Genomic DNA, 20083 nt, shown 5'->3' on the forward strand with positions numbered 1-20083 from the left:
TATCTGGACCAGGTGAAGCTAAAACCTGCTGGGTAGAACAAAAAGTTTCAACTTAGTTGCTGTTCCAAATATGATTTTCTTTAGCATGTTAAAGATTAATTACTGAATTAGTTTGTGATCATTCAAATAATCGATTAATCACAATTAATCGTTTCAGCCGTGAAATATAATAGTAATTCTTCTTCACAATGACAGATTTTATTTTATTGATACGTACAGCATTTTGACAAATTTATTTTCCAAACGGAAAACAACTTTGCATTTACAATTTTGCTTTATAAATTAAAAATAATAAAAAATAATAATAATTAATCGTGAATAATCACGATTGACTACGATTAATCGTTTCAGCCCTCCAATATCATAGTGATTTTTGTTTACAGCTGTATTTTTATTAGTATGTGCAGCATTTTGGCAAACTTGATCTTTGCTAAAATTCAAACAAGTTTGCATTTTTAGATAAATTGTATTTAAATAATCAATTAATCACGATTAATCGTTTCAGCCCTTCAGTATAATGCTGATTTCTCTTCACATCTATTTGCTGCTTTGTGTTCTGTCACATAGAATCCTAGTAAATCAAACTAAATGTAGAAAATCATTTAGGGAATATGGCGACTGATGAAAGTTTCGGTATTAAACTCGCAGCCTGGCCTTTCTGGCTGAAGAGCCTCCACACCTGCGCGCTCCATGAGTCACGTTGTGCTGAGCGCTCTCTGAGTGAGTGTGCTCGTTTGTTTTCAGTGGTCTCACCACACCATGATGCAGCGGCTTCACGCTGACGCTGCCGTAAAGCCGCTGACGCATCGCAGCAGCAGTGGTGCCTCCGACTCTCGTACGGATTCGCTTTTACGTCACAGTGACTACAAACTGTGAAATCTGGTGGAGCTGCATGCAGAGCGGCGGCACTGAATGGCATTATTGTCCCGCTTTCACAGTTTGTGCAGGAAAAAAACCTGCTTGGCATTCAACTGTTTGAAAATGAGAAACAAGATGTGGGAAACACAGAGTTCCTGCAGCTGACACTTTTACAGCGATTACGTAACGATATCAGAACGGCAGGAACACACGAGCCAGGCGACTCGTTTCGGTTTGAGATCGCAGAAAAATAAAGAAAATTTACTGGAAAATCAGAAATACCAAACGTCTAATGAGCATAAACTCATTTAATTTATTCGTGAACTGTGGCTAGGGTCCGTACGAACATCAGTCCAGGGGCCGTAGACGGCCCCCCGAGCCCATCTTTGAACACTGTGAAAGTAGATGCAGGTGTTAGAATGGCCTAATCAAAGTCCAAATTCCAACTTGAAAATTGATGTTTAAGCTGATCTTAAGATGTTTGGAAAATAAACATGTGATGCTGTAGAGCAGTGTTTTCAAAGTGTGGGTCGCGGCATTCTGGAGGGACGCCAGGGGGCCATTTGGGGGCCTGTGAAAGTTGGACAGCAGAAAAGATAAAAAACTGAATCCCATAGATTTTTAAATTTTGTATCCTTTATTCAGTCATGGTTTTTTATACAAAATATAAGTTAAATAATTGATTAAAATTTTATTTCTGGGTGTGCTGTGGTGGCGCAGGTGTTAAGCACAACCCACATATGGAGGCCTTAGTCCTCGACGCAGCTGTCGCAGGTTCAATTCCCGACCTTTGCTGCATGTCTTCCCCTTCTCTCATTACCCACTTTCCTGTCAATTAACTATCAAATAAAGGCCACTAGAGCCAAAAAAATATATATATTTCTGATGCTAATTCTCTGATTGGCTGCCAAGTTATCAGAGCTAGCAAGAAATGGAAAAAAAAAAACACTGTTTGGGGGTCATGGTACGGAAAAGTTTGTAGACGTTCAGAGTAAGATGTGCAACCAGCCAATTTATCGGTGCTGATTTTCTTAATATTGGGAGATCAGCGATCAACCGATACGTCCATGTGAAGCTGATTTTATTTCAGCAGAGATCTAGAAATCAGCCGCTCTGTGGTGAGAGGTTTTACTGTTAGCCCCGCCCACCGGGTTAGCCCTGCCCACCAGGTTAGCCCCGCCCACCAGCTCATGTCTGCATGTTGCCGGTTTACGATAATCGCCCCATTGTTGCCAAATCAGCAACTTTCTTGCTAAATTTACCAACATTTTTTTTTTTAAAACTTCATTATCAGCCACAATCAGAATCGGCAGGTCCAGCTTTTCAAACTGCAATCGGTGCATCTCCAGTTCAAAGCTGGTAGAAACAGAAACCAAAGACCTGCCCAAGTTATTTGTTGAAAACTTTCTCACTACCTTTTGTTTGGCCTAAATTCATCTTGTGTTTAGATGTTTGGTTCTGAAGCGTAAAGGTGTGTTTTGAGCAGGAGGTGAGCGGCGCTGCGGCCCGGCCTGGTCGGTTGCCGCTACCCGGCGCCCTGCAGCCGGGCGGTGGGCGGCTCCGTCAGTGGCTGCCGCCCCGCAACCGGACTCGCCTCATAAGGGCCCCATTGTGTTGGCGGGTCGGATTGGGTCTCACTCGGCACGTCATTCAGCTGCCGCTTGTGTGAGCAGGAGACATTCTGGTGCCTGCGTCTTGTTTTCTGGGTCTGCGCACACAGAGCCGCTCTGTTCCTCGCTTAATTCAGGAGGTTTCACCCGAGCCTCAGCTCACCTCACAGGAGAACAGATTCAAGGGGAAAAGGAACTGCAGAGTTGAGAGCTGATGGCGCGGAGAGAAGAGTAATTCAGTCATATTTTCACCATGTTGTTTATTCATTTATAAATGTCTTAGATTTCAACTAAATATTTAGTTTTACCAACTAAAAATTTAGCTTCAAATTAAATATTTACTTAGGTTGCTAAACATTTAGCTTCAAAGTAAATATCTAGATTCAATTTAGATATTTAGATAGAAAGTCAAATATTTAGCTGCAAGCTAAATATTGAGTTAGCATGCCAAATATGTTAGCATGCTAAATATTTAGCTATGTGCTAAATATTGATCTTCAGTCTAAATATTTAGATCTTTAGAATATTTAGATCCAAACTAAAATGTTTAGTTTGAAGACATATTTAGTTTAGAGATAAATATTTTGTTAGTCATATATTTGCTTTCATTTATAAATGAATGACATAATGAAAATATGACTTTTAAACCCGTGACATGTTAAACATCCCAAATAGTTGGTGTTGACTGTTCCTCTACACGGTGATCAGATTTTCTGCTGAGCAGCAGCAGCAGTTTTTCTCTTCACTGGCAGAAAAACGACTTGAGGAATCAAAGTGGGATTTAAAGTAATTTAAACTCTGAATGTCTCCCATTATGGACGTGCAGATCATGGGAGAAAAATCCTGCTTGTTATGATTCCCAGCTGTGATTTGGGAATGTTTGAAAAGCACTTTTCTTTTTAAAGTCATAACTGTTTCTAAACTTCCCTCTGGAGATCATAAAATAAACCAAAGATGTCACTTTATAGTCGGTTCTTTAGAGTCGGGGCCAAGACACATTGCTGATAAACAAAAGCTAAATATGAGCTAAATATTTAGCCTTGAGCTAAATATCAAGCTAGTATACGAAATACTTGGCTGCAAACATTTAGTGTTTCAAGCTCCAAACTAAATATTTAGTTGGCATGCTAAATATCTTTCTCCAGACACAATATTTAGTTTTCCAAATAAAACTTTTCCTCCAAGCTATAATATTTAGTTTGTATGGTAAATATTTAGCACCAAGCTAAATATTTACCTGCAAAATTAGTAGTTACTCAACATGCTAAATATTTAGGTCCAAAGTAAATATTGAGTTAGCAGCTAAATATTTAATCTTCAAACTAAATATTTAACTAATATTTTCATCATAAATTTTTAGTTTCAAACTAAAAATTTATGATGCAAACCCAATATTGATCTAGCACGCTAAATATTTAGCTCCAAATTAAATATTTAGCTTCAAAATTAATACTTACATAGCATGCTAAATATGTAGTTTTAAAATATTTAGCTAAATATTTAGTTTCCATGTTATTTAGCCTCAAGCTAATATTTAGCTTTAGCCTAAAGGATCGGCAAACGTTCCTCTTGCCAGCATCACGTGTTTGAAAACCATTTTCCTCTTTAAATTCAGGCCGTTGTTTTCTGCTTCCCTCTGGAGATCATAAATAAACCAAAGTTTCTGAAGCGTGGGCGGATCTGAAGGCTCTCTAAACTCATCGCCAAGACGCTGACGACCTCTCCTCTGTGCTCTCCTCCCTTAGATGTGCGTGCGGCCAGGGAGCAGATGCATTTAGGAGGGGTGACCTATCCCACGCTGCCCCTGCAGGATGCAGCGCCGCGACCTCCGCCGGGCTTCGGCCCGCTCTCCGCCGCCGGCTCCCCAACTGGCTCCTTCGGCGGCGCGCTGCAGCCTCAGCCGCACAGCGCCTACTTCAGTGGGATGACGGGCCCTCAGCACCCCTTCTACAACCGGGTGAGGCGCGTCAGGGTCCGAATGTTCAGATCAACGGTGTCCAAAGTGCGGCGCGGGGGCCATCTGCGGCCCTCAGAACCGTTCTGCACGGCCCTGTCACAAACTGGTTGCCAGTTCAGGCTGTTTGATGCAGATTCACATTTAAAAACCATCTTTCCCCGAATCGCAAAGTATTCATCCAGGTTTTTCCTTTTAATTTATTTATTTGTAACAGAGACCAAAGTCAAGGTTTATTTTATTGTCATTTTATCAAACATACAAAGAATCAAACTCATGTTTCTTGTCATTCCCCCGTTAACTTAAAAACATCCCGTAGCAATAAATAAGGACAGTTGCTAATAAAAATAATCCATAGAAAACTGGAAACATTTTTAAAAATCCCACAGTCAAAAATTTTTTATTTGGCACATTTGCAACAACATGAACTTACCAAAATGATTCCCATGAATCAGATAAATCATTAAATCTGGCCAACAAATTGGTAAAAATCCGTTGCCTGAATTTTTACCATTCAGAGGCCAAATAAAATCATTTCAAGGGCCACAAATGGCCCCTGCGCCACACTTTGAGACACCGATGGTTTGGATAATCCCCAGCCTTTATGTCCCAGACATTTCCCCGTGTTGTTTTATGTTTGCATGATTTTCAGCGTTTGGTTGTCCTCTCTCCATCGTAGCCGTATTTCCCCCATCATGTCTACCACCTGCCGCGACCTTACGCTCACCTCGCCCCCTCATCCTCACGTCCCTTCGCTAAACCATCCAGTCCGCTGCAGAAGGCCGCCGGACTCGTAAGTAACGAGGGAAAGCACAGGACCGCCTCGTCTCCGCTCACATCGCTGATGTTTCTTCCTGATCTGGTGTTTGGGTCCAACCTGCTGCATGAACAAACCAGACGCTTCACTTCCTGTTTAACACTTCCTGTTTCATTTTGTTCATTTCCTCTTCCTCATCTAACTTGCTTTAGCTTTACTTTTCTTCACTTGTTCATTTCAAAATGTCTTCATTCCTGCAGCTTCCACACTGACCAAATGTATTCACACACTTTGAACTTTGTTTGTTCCAACTGCAAACATCTGATTTTTATTGGGATTTAATGTGACAAACAAGCAGAGATTATTGTAGGGCTGCACCGAGCGATTATTTTATTAATCAATTAACATATCAGTTATTCTGTCGATTAATCGCCGGAATAATTGATTGATTAATAAAATCAGTTTAATCGTTTAACCAGACGATTAATCAGTTAAACATCACATTCTGAAGATTAATCGTCAGAATAATCAATTAATTGTTTGATTGAATTGTTTAAGCTGACGTTTAATCAGACAATGGATTATTCTGGTGATTAATCCGTTAATCAGATAAAAGGCATTTTCTACACACCACAGATGTTTATTTTAAGAATCTTTCTGTTTTTCTGTCACATAAAATCTCAGTAAATTTCTCTGCAGTTTCTGATTTTAACGAATCAGGATCTGAAAGGTCAGAGGGCGTGAATACGTTTCCCAGGCTGTTGTCGTCCAATCAGATGCGACCTTTAACCTTTCAGTGTCTGTCTCCATGTCAGGAAGTTATTGCAGAGGATGCCAGGGAGGGCCTCCCCTCCAGCCCATGTGACCCAGCCATGGTAACCTCGCTAGCATTAGCATTAGCATCCATGTCCTGCACAATGCACATGACTGTCCAGTCAAAGTCACCCGGAATTATCCGCTTGTGAAGCTATTGGTGTATTTAAATATCCTTAGGCCTGTCACAGTAATCAATAAACCATTTAATAAACCAATAATAAATTAAAACAATTCCATTTTTATTTGCATAATTTATTGTCTTTCACTTTCTACCAAAAACTGTAATAAGTTTTCAGTCTTGCTCCTTTTTTTGTATATAATTTTGTTCATAATTTGTTTTGTTTCTTGTTTCTGTTGTTTTTATTTTGAATATTTAAAATCTCTTCCAGCTCATTAAAATGTAAAGTTTTTATGAGTTCAAACTGGTTTTAAAACAGCAGCATTGTAGTTTATCGCGGTAACAGTTTATGGTGCAGGATGTTTGTTGCTGTGACGGTGAGCTGCACTGCAGCTGGTTTTCTGGATCGGATCTGTGTCGGACGATTCTTAATCTCAGTGGATCGGTGCAACACGAGCTTCACGTTTTTAGGTGAATTACTGCGATAAACGTAGACGGCCTCCATGCCGTCTAACTTCAGCTGGGTTTGACCTCTGACCTCGTTGCTGAAGCTCTGCTTCTCCAGAACAGAACAATTTAACGATAAGACGGCTCAGGAGACGTCTGCTTATCGGCGCCCAGCCGGCAGCCGAGTGAGCGATGCAGAGCTAGATGAGTCCGTTCTCCTCTGATCGGCCGTGATTCCTGCTTTGTTTTTATTTTCTCTTAACGTTTACGCCGCAGTCGTCGCATTTTCCTGCTAATCTGGGTTTGTGAGCAGCGTAATTACCGAGCCGGTGTCGGTGTGAGTACGGCTCCCTGCGGCTGCCGGGACGATCATCAGAGCAACTGTTGGGGCTGGCGCACGCGCACACACACACACACACACACACGCACACACACACATGCAGTGTGGTTCTGCACGCTGACAATGAGCCCAGCTCTGGTGGAGCTTATCTCCATACCAAGACGCTTCCTCCCTCGCTGAGCTCTGTTTCCTCTTCCCCATCCTTCTGCCCAGCCCTGAGCCCGGCCCAGCTGTAATTACACTCTTATCACACACACACACACACACACACACACACACTCACTTTGTGTCACGTTCTCCGTCTGAATCTTCCCTGAATTGAAACTTCTGCTTTTTGTTGAGTAAAAGGTGCCGGCGGAGATTAACGCCCGTTGTTTCATAATTCTCTTAACAGTTTCTACGTCTCCATGCCGACGCCGCCCGTTTCTTTCTGTCTGTGTTCACGTCTGCCATCTTTGTTCGCAGGTTGGGCCTCGGCTGCGTAGCGCCCAGAGTTTTATCTGTGGTTTTTGACTGTTTGCTTCTTCTTGTCTCCTTATCAAGCATTTAAAGTCGCTGCCTTGCAAATTGAAGCAGGTACATATTTGGTTTCGTGGCCTCGTTTCTTTCCCTCCACCTGTCGACGCTCCATCGTTCCACTAACACGGCGACTCGCTGCCACCCAGCATGCTGCACAGAGAGACGGCAACACAACATCACAGTCACTAACATCAGCAACAAGATTCACATCTTCTGTCACATTGTCACAAATTCAAACTTTAATGTTTTTATGAGGATTTTATGTCATGGAATCTGAAGATAGTGCGGTGAGTTTCTGCTCAAATTCAAAATTCTGTTAAATTCAAAACATTGTAGTTGTCTCAAAGGGAGATTAAATGTTCTCCAGGAGCAGCCAGTCTCACAACGAGTCTGAAAAAGCCTCTGACTGAAGACTGTTCCTGTACAACTGTTACAAGGCTGCATGTTGACAAAACAATATCCAGGAAATTGAGATGATATTTCACAGTATTGTATCCCGGATGACGCTAATGCTAATCCATCTTGTTTGCTTTTGCCACTCCTCTAAGGCCGTATGCTTAGAAAGATGTTAGAGTAGGGGATATGAGATGCTTTAGACTTCCTGCTCTTCATCCATAAAGCCTCTGTTTCAATTCCTCTGGGATTTGAGGTCAAAGTTCAGGGATTGCTTGAGCTTTTGAGATGCTGATCCTTTGCTTTTGCTGCTCCTCTTTAAATCTCTGTCAGGCCGTACGGTTAGAAAGATGCTAGAGTAGGGGATAAGAGATGGCTTAAACTTACTGCTCTGTGGAAAAATCTTGTTCAGCTGCCCTCATCCAGAACCAGAGAGAAAAATTGTCCAAAAATGTAAACGAAAGTCTAGAAAAAGAACAATCAGCGCTAACAGACCAGATGCTAGCATGTGCTGCTAAACATTTTCTTTTACCCGTTTTACTCTGATCCACCTGAATATAATCCAGTTCAGTTGTATAGTCAAGGGAACGTGAGGATGATGAATCCTCTTCATACAGTAGCAGCTATACAAAAACAGATTGTCTTCAGTCAGAGGCCTCTTCAGATTTCCAGTGATACAGGCTGCTACAGGAGATCGTCCCAGATCACAGTCAGAAGGAACTTAGAAAATAAGTTGCAAAAACATTTAGTTTCTCTTTGGGATCAATAAAGCATTCTTCCCCTTTAGGTTCACCTTTGACCCTAAACACAGAACCAGAGATACAGACGATGGCTTAGATCAAAACAAATTTCTGTGTTAGAATGGCCTAGTCAAAGTCCAGACCTGAATCCAGCTGAGATTCTTTGGAAATTGATGCTCACAGACGCTGTCCATCCAAACTGAGCTGTTTTGCAAATGTTGACATTTTAGATGTTAATGCAGATTCATGTTTAGAACGGTCTAGTCAAAGTCCAGACCTATAGTATATTGAGAATCAGTGGATAGATTCCATCCCATTTGAATGAGCTTCTGGTATAGAGTAGACTGTTTAGCATGTCTTTGTGTTGGTAAAATGCATTAAAGTTTGAATATTTCCCATCATTGCTGTAGTTTCAGTCTGCTAGCGTCCGTCATCAGCGCGTCATTCGCCCGGCTCTTACTGGTGTGTGCAGTTTTGTTTGGGATGATTGTTATTTTGTCAAACATCCAGTCAGAGTCCAGCTAAGCCGCGCTCTGCTGTCCTTCAGCAGCAAAGACAAAGCCAGGTGGCTCAGTCAAAGCCCAGTCTTAATGATGCTAATAGCCGGGTGGAACCAGAGGGAGAGAGGATAAGAAGGGATAAACGGAGAGAAATTTTGCCAATATTTATTACAGATGAACATTTTTGGTGTCAAATCAAATGACCCATAGAAATCATATTTACTGATTTTCTTTATTTGTTTCAAAATGGCTGCCACAGAAAATTTAGTTTTGCATTAAAATCAGCAATTACATCAGTCAATCAATCAAATTTTATTTGTATAGCACATTTCAGCATCAAGGCATTTCAAGGTGCTTTACTTAATTAAACACAAAATATATTAACGTGACTGTTAATGGTCTAAAATAACAGCCTACAAGTTTATAAAATCATAAATATCATGCATATGTTCTAGAGCTACTGTTTCCTTTTTCATTTTCCAAAATGGCCGCTAACGTTAGTCCACAGCTAATGTTTTGGTTAGCTGTGTGTAAGCTAACCAAAACATTAGGTTCAATAACCACTTATTTGCTAAACCGCTAAACAAAAAAATGAGGGAAAACTAATGTTAAAGCACTGGACATAAAAATATGATAACAGAAGCTAATGCTAAACTGCTAAACACATTAAATATTATCAGAAGCTAATGCTAAGCTGCTAATTACATTTTAAACATTAGCTCAAGCTAATGCTAACCATTAAGACGACTGTCTCTGTTTTGGTGTTTGCTCCACATCACTACTTTGAAGTTAGATAAATCGGATGACCGATGTCAAAACAGAAGATAAAGTTCATCCAACTCATGAAAATGGGGAACATTTTATGACAATTGGCTTAAAATGCTCAAAAACGGTGGCCATCTTGAAAGGTGGCGGTGATCCAGAAATATTTTCATAAATATCCACATTTGAAGGATTTTTGCAGGTTTTTTGCCGTTTTGCCTGCATGTCTCTTTGGCAGCAACGGCTCCTCGCTCTGCACAATCAGCGTTTCTGGTTGATTTTCTCTGTAACTTTCTCTGTTTCTCTGACGGTTTTTTTTTCGCTGCGCAGCTGTGTCCAGTGGTGCCGCTCAGCTCACTGGGGACGGACGCCGTGTGCGAACGGCTCAGACAGATCGACGGGATGGACCCCAGCATGCTGCCGCAGTACGCAGCAACCGTCACGAAGGTGGAGAACCGCACTCTGCCTGAAATTTAACCGCCAGGTTCAGGGTGAATTTACCGAGTCTGTTTCAGGCGAACATCAACGGCCGAGTTCTGACTCACTGCAACCTGGACGAGCTGAAGAAAGAGATGGACATGAACTTTGGAGACTGGCAACTTTTCAGAGGAATGGTGAGAGAAATTACGCAAACTGCGACTGTAGTGGCTAAAAATGCTAAAAATGAAGCTAAATAATGTTGACTTGATACTTTTTCTATTTTTTAAAAGTCAAGAAAGATTTTTAAACACTTGCAAATATTGTTGAGCTCATAAGTTAACAATTAATAATTTAGCAGGAAAAAGGAGTTTTTAAATTGAAAATTTTGCTTTTTTCAATTAAAATATGACTAATTAACTATAAAACCTGCCGTTAATTCAATTGAAAGCAAGTTTTCTGCACAGATGAGACCAAGAAGTAAAATTCTGCGTTTGAAGACTGGGACGCTGAACATGCTATCCACTCAATGAATCATGGTGGCGGCAGCATCATGCTGTGGGATATGCTAGTTTAGAAAGGACAGAGATGAATCCAGGACCGGTTTTAACTTTATTCTCGTATTATTTCAACTTTTTTCATTTATTATTTTGACTTTATTTTCATAAATCATATTTACTGATTTGTACGACTTTATTCTTGTATTATTTCGACTGACTGCTGTACGACCTTTCTGCCATGTGGTTTCTGGTGTTAGTAAAGCTTTATCCTTGTATTGTTTTATCATTTTATTTTCTGTTTTACGACTTTACCGCCTGGCTGTAACGTAAAGCAGGAACTCACTGTGTGTCGTCCTGTTTTGCTGAAATGCGTTGCTGCAGGTGATGGAGCAGCGGCACGCGGAGACGCAGGCGGCGCTGCAGGAAGAGTCTCGTGCCGCCAGTGAGCAAGGCAGCAGCGTTCTCCACGGGGAGTCGGGCCTGCGCCCGGCGGGGACGCAGCGCGACGGCGCCGCCCCCTTCAGCCTCGCCCTGAGCTTCGAGGAGCTGAGCGGCGCCGGGCTGGAGGAGCCGCCGCGGCACAGCAGCAACCCGCAGTGGACGGTTGGTGGACAGCAAACGGATGAATCGGTCGCATGTTCGATTCCGTCCTGCTTTGTGTTTTATTCCTCTGCCTGTAGTTTTCTTCCCAGGTTGATGTGAAACGTTAACAAGGCAAAGTTAAAATTGAGAAACGTCAAAATCTGACAGATTTCAGCCAGAATATCACCTGACGCATGGTGGTGGCAGCATCATACTGTGGAGGCAGCATCATGCTGTGGAGGCAGAATGCCGCTTTGGTGCCAGTTGATGGGAAAATGAACCAGAGAATCAGCGGTGTCCACACTTTGGCTCCGGGGCCATTTTTGGCACTTTTTTTGTTTTTGTTTTTTGTAGTCAAGAAATTATACAGATTAGTTTATTAAACTTTAGATTTTTAATCATGGTAAAATTATTATTGCCTTGCTATATTTTATTTTCTAATAATAATTTTCTTGAATTTTGTTTCACATGACTAAAAGTTTGTACACCCCTGATGAAGTTAATTAATAATTACATTTGCAGATTTAATACATTTCATTTATACCTTAGTATTTTACAGAAATCTCAAAGTGTAACAATCAATAAAACAAATTGTATAAAACTGTAAATAAACCAATAAATGACAGATTTAAATATTAAAAAACAAAGACAGACATTTAAAGTATTTCATGCTTAGTTTATTGCTGAGAAAGCAAAATAATATTTTTTTGTTCTGTTTGACAAAACGTTTGGAAACAACTGGTTTAGATTAAAAGATATGCATGTGTCAGAATGGCCTAGTCAAATCCAACTGTAAAGAAATAAATAAAAATAATGCAGTTTACCTGAAATTCCAACTCAACTCTGAGGTTTAAGATGTTGCGAGGCGTCAAACGGCCTGGTGTCTGCCCAGCAGGCCGTCCTGGTGGTGACCTCAGCGGCTTCACGTCGGTGTGGTTTAGAGCGAGAAACTCATCGATCGCAGCAGGAGGAAGCTAATGTCACGTTGAATTTGACAGAATTAAAAATACATACATACGCAGCAGCAGAAGGTGTCATGAGGCCCCATTTATTTTCACCCTCGCTAGTCCCAGTTTGCAAAAATAAAAACGTCTCAGAACAAGCATCTCTGCTGCTGGTTAAATGTCTCGGTTTGTGAAATGTTTTAAATGGAGTCTTGGGGGGTTTTTTCCCTCCGGTAGACTCTGTTCAATTGGGACCAAAACTGCAACATTCTCTACATTTTCAGCTCCTGCAGTTTGCTTTCACACTGAAACGAGTCAAATGATCTAAACTTCTAAACAGGCCAGGAGGGGAAAACCTGTTCCCCTCCTGGCCTGTGGGGGCGCTGCACCAAGAACCACTGAAGGAAACGACATGAAAACCTCTGAAGACACTGAGAGCAAAAACAGAGGCGTCAGATTTTAGCAAAGACCATCAGTCATTTCTCCTGCTAGCGTTAGGCTAGCTTGTTTGTTTTGGTTGTATTTACCCAGAATGCCCATTGCCGTAGTCCACTTCCTGCTTTTGGAACGAACTCCAGTCCGCTTTGTGTTCACATATGCATTCAAACCAGACCAGAGTTCACTTAAACCGAACTGAGAGCGAGGTTTGTAGAAGGACCAGAGTTGGATTAGCGGTCACTCCTCCCCAACTAACCGGACTTTTTGGGCAAACAGACTGGAGTTGGGTTAAAGTTCAACTAAACATGTCCACCTTTACAGACACACTAACCGGAGTTTTTCCTTCCTGCTGTCAGGCGACGAACCCCCACACCTCCAGCATGTCCAGCCTCATCTCCCAGGAATCCTCCAATGACATCTGCAAGCTGACGGACAAGCAGCAGGCGGAGTACCGGGACGCCTACAGGGAGTACGTGGCCCAGATGGCCCAGCTGGAGATGACCGGCAGCGGGGCGGAGCGGCCCGTCCAGCCCCATCCGAACCACTTCCTCCAGGCCTCCTGCTCAGAGGATAAAGGGGTGGGTCAGCCGCCTCAGTTTGTCCCAGCACACATTGAAAAACTGTCATTTTTAACTTTCATATTGATTTACAAACCAAAATCTGGAAAGTGTGGCATGCATTTGTATTCTTCCCCATCTTACTCTAAGTCGGATACCTTCAGAAGTCACCCAATTAATAAACAGGATAGCATATTTGTTGTAATTTTACAAAATTTGAGTACATTTCTCCAGATCAAAACAAATAAAACACTTTTGGCATTTTGGCCTCACCTTAAAAAAATGTTTAGAGCCACAACATATCTTTAACACAACAAAAACACGGTTTATGTTTGCATGCAGCCTAGAAAAAAACTCAGTAGTGGATAAACTTCTGCTAATAAGGGAGCTAATTTTTCATTCAAGTGGGAATTAACAAGGTTGAATTTAACACTTTATCCTTAACTTGTATTAATTACAGTGCTGGTAAAACACTTTAGCAACAGCTTCAGCTAAATAGGTTAATATAGCACTTTAATGCTAGCTTCCGCTAATTACTATATTAGTGTTTTTTGCATTAGCTTTTGCTAAATATCATGTTTGTATAGCACTTTAATGCTAGCCTCTGCTAATTACTATGTTAGTGTTTTTTGCATTAGCTTTTGCTAAATATCATGTTGGTATTGCGTTTTAGCTTTAGTGAAACTCATGTTTACGCTTCAGGGTTGTTTAGGGTTAGCATAGCTAACTTAATAGCTAGCAGTTCCCACTACTGGTAAAATTAATAAGATACATTAAATTTGACGTTTTATTGCTATTTGGGGGTAAAAAAATCTAAAAAGATGAATTGATGTAAATGAGAAACCATGCATCTCTCACCCAGTATTCAATCCATTTTTGGTATAATTGAGTAATAAAAATGATTTAAATTTCATTCCTTCACCCTGAATGCTGAGGCCTCGGCGTACTTGTGTAATTATCTCCGACAAGCTGTGGAATGAGTGTTCTCCTCATCGAACCCTTCATCCTCTCCTCATCCTCAGGCCAAGGAGGGAACAGACCCAGACGGCCGCAAGCCCTTCAAGAGGGGCTCCAAGAGCAGCGACACCACAGACTTTGCCTCGGGCGCCGACACGCCGCTCCTGGACCCCATCAGCGAAGAGGATGAGAACCACAGCCTGTCCTCCAGGACCCCGGCTTCAAAGAAAGCAGCGGGGTCGTACTACCACAAGCTCCCCAGCGAAGACGACTCCGGCCCCGAGGAAGCCGACAACACCACGCCACTCCTCCACAAGGCGGGCCGCGCCAGTCCGCCATCACCTGGCGTCCACTCAGACGTCCTGGAGAAGAAGGACTCGGATTCAGGGATGCGGTCCAGCAACAGCTCCCTGGGTTCGCCCCCGGAGCAGGCCGGCGGAGCGCTGAACCCCGGCCTGATCGAGCTGGAGCTGGAGGGCCTGGTGAGGAAGAGGGGCCTCCTGCCCAGCCGGCTGCAGGACGCGGCGGTGGCCCGCATGTCCATCTGCTCCGACGCGCCGTCTGAAGCCAGCCTGATGGCGAGCAGCCCGGACGAAGGCTGGCCCGCCGACTCGGTCAGCAACCTGAACCGCACCGCCAGCACCACCACCCTCAACAACAACTCAACGACAGACGACCCCAACTCCAACTCCAACAACAGTCGTCAGCGGCAGGAGAACTTCCTGGACTCCAGCATCATCATCCACCCAGGAAGCACCGCCGCCACCGCCGTCCATCAGAACCAGAACCTGTGCTCCATCAACCTGGGAGACGAGCGGGAGAGCGTTCTCTGAGGCCCTCCTCTCTAATTTGGGTCATGTTCATCTTTGATGTTGTGATGTTTTAGTGCAGGAGTCTGTGGAATGAGTAGCTGATCCAAATAAAACCATTAGCAGAACTCCTGACCTCAAATCAGTGATCGTTTCCTGTTTGTGATTTCTCTCCTCTGTTTTTCCTTGAAGGAATAAAAAGTGTTCTAGATGTTACTGATAGTTCAGTAGTGTTGTGTGGTGGTGCTGTTTGGTAGTTTCTAGGTAGGAGGGAATGGATTTGCTGCTATATGTTGTGTTTTGTGAATCAATAAATATTTTATCACATGACCCATAATAATCGTCTGATAATCGTTATTACAGTATTTTCTGGATAATCGGTTGTTTAGATATTCAACATGGATTCCCAGAGGCCCCACGCAGTCTAGAATTAGATAGAAATGATTTTATTAATAATCCTATAACAAAAAAGTTCTATCTACAAACGCGTAATATCACAATGGGAAAACAAAACAGTAATGTTATAATCCAGACTAAAATTAAAGATGTTCCAGTCAAAGGCAGCTCTAAACAGGAGGGTTTTAGCCTTGATTTAAAGGAACCCTGTGTTTCACATATTTTACAGTTTTCTGGAAGTATTTTCAGAGCTGAAGGATGCTTCTCCATGTTTGGTTCTGGTTCTGGTTATGGGGATGCAGAGCAGAACCAGAAGGTCTGGAAGATTGATGAGTAGATTTAAAATGTTTAGTGATTTACTACCAGCAGTATTTTAGAGTCTGTTCTCTCAGTGAAGGTCTGAAGAACCTGGTGTAGAACCGAGTGGTGCAGATCTGGGTGGTGTAGAACCGGGTGGTGTAGAGCTGGGTGGTGTAGATCTGGGTGATGTAGAACCGGGTGGTGTAGATCCAGTTAGTGTAGAACAGGGTGGTGTAGAGCTGGGTGGTGTAGATCCAGTTAGTGTAGAACCAAGTGGTGTAGAACTGGGTGATGTAGAACTGGGTGGTGTTCTCTATCTTCCTGGTTTTAGTCAGAACGCCAGCAGCAGCGTTCTGGATCAGCTGCACCATTGGTTTTTGTCAGTCAGACCTGCAGTTATCAATGCGACTAAAGATAAACTCATGGATGAGTTTCGTCCTTTAATCTTGAAAATGTTCTTCAGGTGATAGAAGACTGACTTTGTAACTGACTTTACTGACTTTATGAGAATCTGAACATTCAATAACTAAAGTTACATGATGAGTATTGATTGTTCTTCTTTTGGTTGTTGAGTTGTTTTTATTAATCTGGTTATTGATGCTCACTCAACCAATCTGTAATACTTTTGTTTTCTCCTGTCTGTTTTTAGCAGCTTTCATGTTAATTTTCTGGTATAAAACTTTTAAAATGCGCTGAAAACAGCGCATTTATTTTTTATTTATTAATCCAAATGTGATACTTTAACATAAAAATGTGCAGCAACCTTGAGTTTACACCGTTTAAATTTGAAACTACATGCGTCATGTTCAACGCCAGGCAAGCTGAAGATGTGCACTGACAGGATTCATTTTGTCCGATAGATGGCGCACTCTCCATACAAACCCGCTGCAGGCCTGCCGATAAGAAGCTGCAGTTCAGAGCAACAAGACTCAAAGCTGAGAGTTGACTTTTATGAAGGGAGACGGTTCGGTTACCGTTTCCTAGACTGACTCAGTGTTTCTGTTCACATGAAACTCAACTGGTTTTCAGAGTTCTTTTCGGACTGATGTGATTCCTCGGGTCAGATGGAGAACATCTCAGCCTCCTGAAACGTTTAACACAAAAACTATTCCCACCCTTCAAACGTAAACCCATTTTATGCAACCAGAAACCTCAACGTTTCGTTTGGGGATTTTTACAGCGTTTGCAATCCAAAGATCGATTTCTGTACTCAGTGCAGCTGAATGAGACTCATTTAGAGATACCTATTTTACATAACTTTGACTTTGTTTTGATAAATATCTACTGTAGGAATTTTTATGCCTTTTGCTATAAATAAATTAAATTTATCACAATTTTGAGTTTACACCAAAGAAAAAAAAATATATTTTTTTGTTGCCAGAAACAGCATCAGTACATCTTTTTCTGTGGAAAATCATGCATTGTGTGGATCATTTCCAAAATAATTTGAATAATTAATTGAATAAACTCTACTATTGTGAACAAACGGAATAGAATCAAAAAACAAGACATCTTGCAAAATATTCCTGGCACTTTGTGGGGAAATCAATGCAGTTTCACTGTTTTAAACTTTCCCTTTAATTTCCTTTTTGGATCAATTAATTATTTCTTAATTTAACCTGCATTTGTCATTACAACTATATTTAAAAACGTCAGCTGGTTCTTTCATTTTAACCCTAACCCTGTTTTCAATTTACCACAAAAAAAACAACCTAAATTCTCAGTTGGATTTAGGTCTGGACTTTGACTAGGCCATTTCAGCACATCTAATTGCATCTCTGGCTGGTTCGGATGGTCAGTCTCAGGCTTTTTGCAGAATGTAACAAGTTTTCTTCCAGCTTCATGAATTTCTCCCGTCAGCTCTGGTCCGCTTCCCACAGCATAATGCTGCCACCACCATGTTTCCCATGGTGCCTTTCAGTCTCCCTTCTGTTTGTAACAAAACGAAATGCGAACAAACTCCGGAGGTATGAATACTTTTGGAAGAGTCAGCCCGGAATGCGCATGAGCTCTCCTCAATATTTCCATTGTCCAGCTGATATCTAATCATTTCCAATCAGATTGATTAAAAATCGATCAGACTCGGTTTCATCTGACGTTAACTTGCTTGAGATTTGGCCGGAGCTCAACTGGCTCAGACTAAAACCTCCTAATCCTATTTACCAACATGTGAGAAAGTAAAAGTGCTGCGCTCCAAATAAGTTTTTTTACGCAACCTGTGCGCCTCCAGGGCAGAAATGTCGCTTTAAATGCGCACATTCCGCTGGACGACAGCTGACTTTACGCACCAAATGAAACATGTCGCAGTTGCGTTTTGGATTTATTTTGTATAAAAAAAGAAAAAAAGAGGTACAATTTACATAACTTTTATAAAAAGTTTCAGCATAATTAAGTACAACATTACACTTTTTTGCAGGAGTTTCAAATTCCTGCAACTATACAAGAGAGTTCACAAAGTCTCATTCTTTCACTTTTACTCTTTTTTATGTTTTAAACATCGTCCAGTCCTTCATGTGCCAACAATTCTGACAAGACAAGACTAAACTTTTTACAGTAACTAACCGAGTCTGTTCTGTACACGATCCCAATCTCCGCAAAAAAAGCGAAGAGTTCAAACGGGGAGAGGGGAGACGAAGGGAGGACAGGAGGGGAAATAATCCCGAATAACGCGCCTTCCGTTTCCAGAAAGGACACACAAATAAGAAGTCTTAAATTAAATAATAACGAGGAGTCCAAACAGAGAACACATCACATCAGATTGTCCCATAATAAGCGAAAGTCTCTTGATTTCTGGAGGAAAAAACAAAAAAATCCAGGAGTGGGGGAGGAAAGTCCTGCTCCCCGCGTCCTGCGTGTGTTTCTGCGTCTTGACCAAACACCTGCAAGAGATTGAGAAAGAGAGAGGCGTGTTTAGAAAACGCAAACAGGGCAGAGATCCGGACAGACTGGCGCCAGGGAGGAAGCCGCAGTTTTTAACATTTAACCAAACACTCCCAATACTGAGCAAACCCTGCGCTCCAGATGCACGCACACATATACACACACACGGATGGGAGCGCACGCACTTTTCGCTCAACTTCAGCCTCCAATCTGGGGAAGAATCAGCGTAATTGCCGCTCAGCTGGCGCCTACCCACTTCTTGTACCAATTATGTGCAGACATGGTAGTAGCAGTAATCCAAACAGCCATTATTTTCCTGTTGCAGATGCTCTTCATTACAGACACGAGAGGAGCCGCACAAATCCGACGCAAACTGCGCAGAAATCCGACGCAAACTGCGCCTACTTACCGCCTTAGCGACGCAGAGTCCTGCTGTCATCTGTCCGCAGCTCTGACGGAAACTCCGGGGACTGAAAACAAAAACAAACCAAAATGTTAGCGCTTGTTTTGGGGTTTTTTTACGCAGCGGGCGTCGAATCTAGATCGTATTGTGAACAAAAGAGGAGAAACGAGCCGTCGGGTTTTTTTTATTTTATTTTTTAAAATCCTGTAATTACCTGTAACGACAGGATGCTGATGTCTGTGTTGAGGGCGGTCAGCGGGGTCCGGGACGCGCTCTGCCCCGGCCGCGCCGCGGGGTGATGCAGGCTGGAGTCCAGCGCGATCTGCAGGTCCAGGATGTAGTCGATGACATGCTGCAGGATTTCCATCTTGCTGACGTTCTTGTTCTGCGGGATGCTCGGAACCAGCTCCTTCAGCTTGGAGTAGCAGTCGTTCATGTTGTACAGCAGGCTGAGCGGGTCGTCCACCGGGGTTTTGCTCCGGGAGATTCCCAGGGAGTGATCCGAGAAACCGGCGCCGGCTTTCCGGAAGGAGCGCACGGGGCTTATTGCTTTCATCGCGCCGGAGGGAGTCGGGTTGTTGTCGCGCTGCTTTCGGTTCGGTCGTGAGATCAGCGATCAGACTGGATCAGCCGATCTGTCAGAGCGGGTTTTATAGGCGGCTGGCTGCGCTGGTGACACGGGCGGCTCCGGGGCGCTGATTGGGCGCGGGCGCCGCGTCGCTCACTGCGCATCGCGGCTCCGATTGGCTGTTTGTCGGAGCCGCGGAACCAGCGGAGGGCGCTTCAGCAATTTGGAAAATGAAGCGCTTACCTGTTTCTGATCAAGAAAATTAATGATGGTGAGGACGTGCCTGGAGCTTTGCGCAGCTTGGATTTAATAAACCCAACGCAGTAATCATCATCATCATCATCACCATCATGACAAAAAATAAAAGAAATAAAATGATCAAGCAACACATTCAATGTGACAGGACTGATGACTCTTAATTCATTTCAGTCCAACCCGGTGTGAAGAAAACTTGAAGATTCAGGTAAAAATTAATTTTAACCTGAGAAAATATCCAGTTACAATGAAAACATCAAGTT

At 42.5% G+C, this 20083-nt stretch overlaps 2 protein-coding genes across 2 annotated transcripts in view; one reads left to right on the forward strand and one right to left on the reverse strand.

The window, feature by feature from the left end:
* The window catches only part of kidins220a (kinase D-interacting substrate 220a), a 60036-nt gene extending 44685 nt beyond the window's left edge, over nucleotides 1-15351 (forward strand). Inside the window, exons 25-32 of the mRNA XM_007565531.2 lie at nucleotides 4214-4425; nucleotides 5102-5215; nucleotides 7444-7476; nucleotides 10145-10261; nucleotides 10330-10428; nucleotides 11113-11334; nucleotides 13052-13273; nucleotides 14275-15351. Coding sequence (XP_007565593.1) covers nucleotides 4214-4425; nucleotides 5102-5215; nucleotides 7444-7476; nucleotides 10145-10261; nucleotides 10330-10428; nucleotides 11113-11334; nucleotides 13052-13273; nucleotides 14275-15042 — 1787 coding nt within the window. The 3' untranslated portion in view covers nucleotides 15043-15351. The remainder of the gene's footprint in view (nucleotides 1-4213; nucleotides 4426-5101; nucleotides 5216-7443; nucleotides 7477-10144; nucleotides 10262-10329; nucleotides 10429-11112; nucleotides 11335-13051; nucleotides 13274-14274) is intronic.
* Nucleotides 15352-18021: 2670 nt separating this feature from the next.
* On the reverse strand, nucleotides 18022-19648 carry id2a (inhibitor of DNA binding 2a). Its single transcript, XM_007565532.2, has 3 exons — nucleotides 19212-19648; nucleotides 19004-19064; nucleotides 18022-18593 (listed from the first exon to the last, which is right to left on the reverse strand). The coding sequence occupies exons 1-2, from the start codon at nucleotides 19551-19553 to the stop codon at nucleotides 19008-19010; spliced, it is 399 nt and encodes a 132-aa protein (XP_007565594.1). The 5' UTR covers nucleotides 19554-19648; the 3' UTR covers nucleotides 18022-18593; nucleotides 19004-19007.
* Between the last annotated feature and the right edge of the window lie 435 nt (nucleotides 19649-20083).

The sequence above is a fragment of the Poecilia formosa genome, unplaced genomic scaffold, assembly GCF_000485575.1.
Source record: "Poecilia formosa unplaced genomic scaffold, Poecilia_formosa-5.1.2 Scaffold178, whole genome shotgun sequence".
In the NCBI taxonomy this organism is placed as follows: Eukaryota; Metazoa; Chordata; class Actinopteri; order Cyprinodontiformes; family Poeciliidae; genus Poecilia; species Poecilia formosa.

Coding starts and splice junctions, on each gene's coding strand:
- id2a (XM_007565532.2), bottom strand. CDS start 19,553: ATGAAAGCAATAAGCCCCGTGCGCTCCTTCCGGAAAGCCGGCGCCGGT. Junction 19,065..19,211: donor TCAGCATCCTGTCGTTACAG/GTAATTACAGGA, acceptor TTTTGTTTTCAG/TCCCCGGAGTTTCCGTCAGA.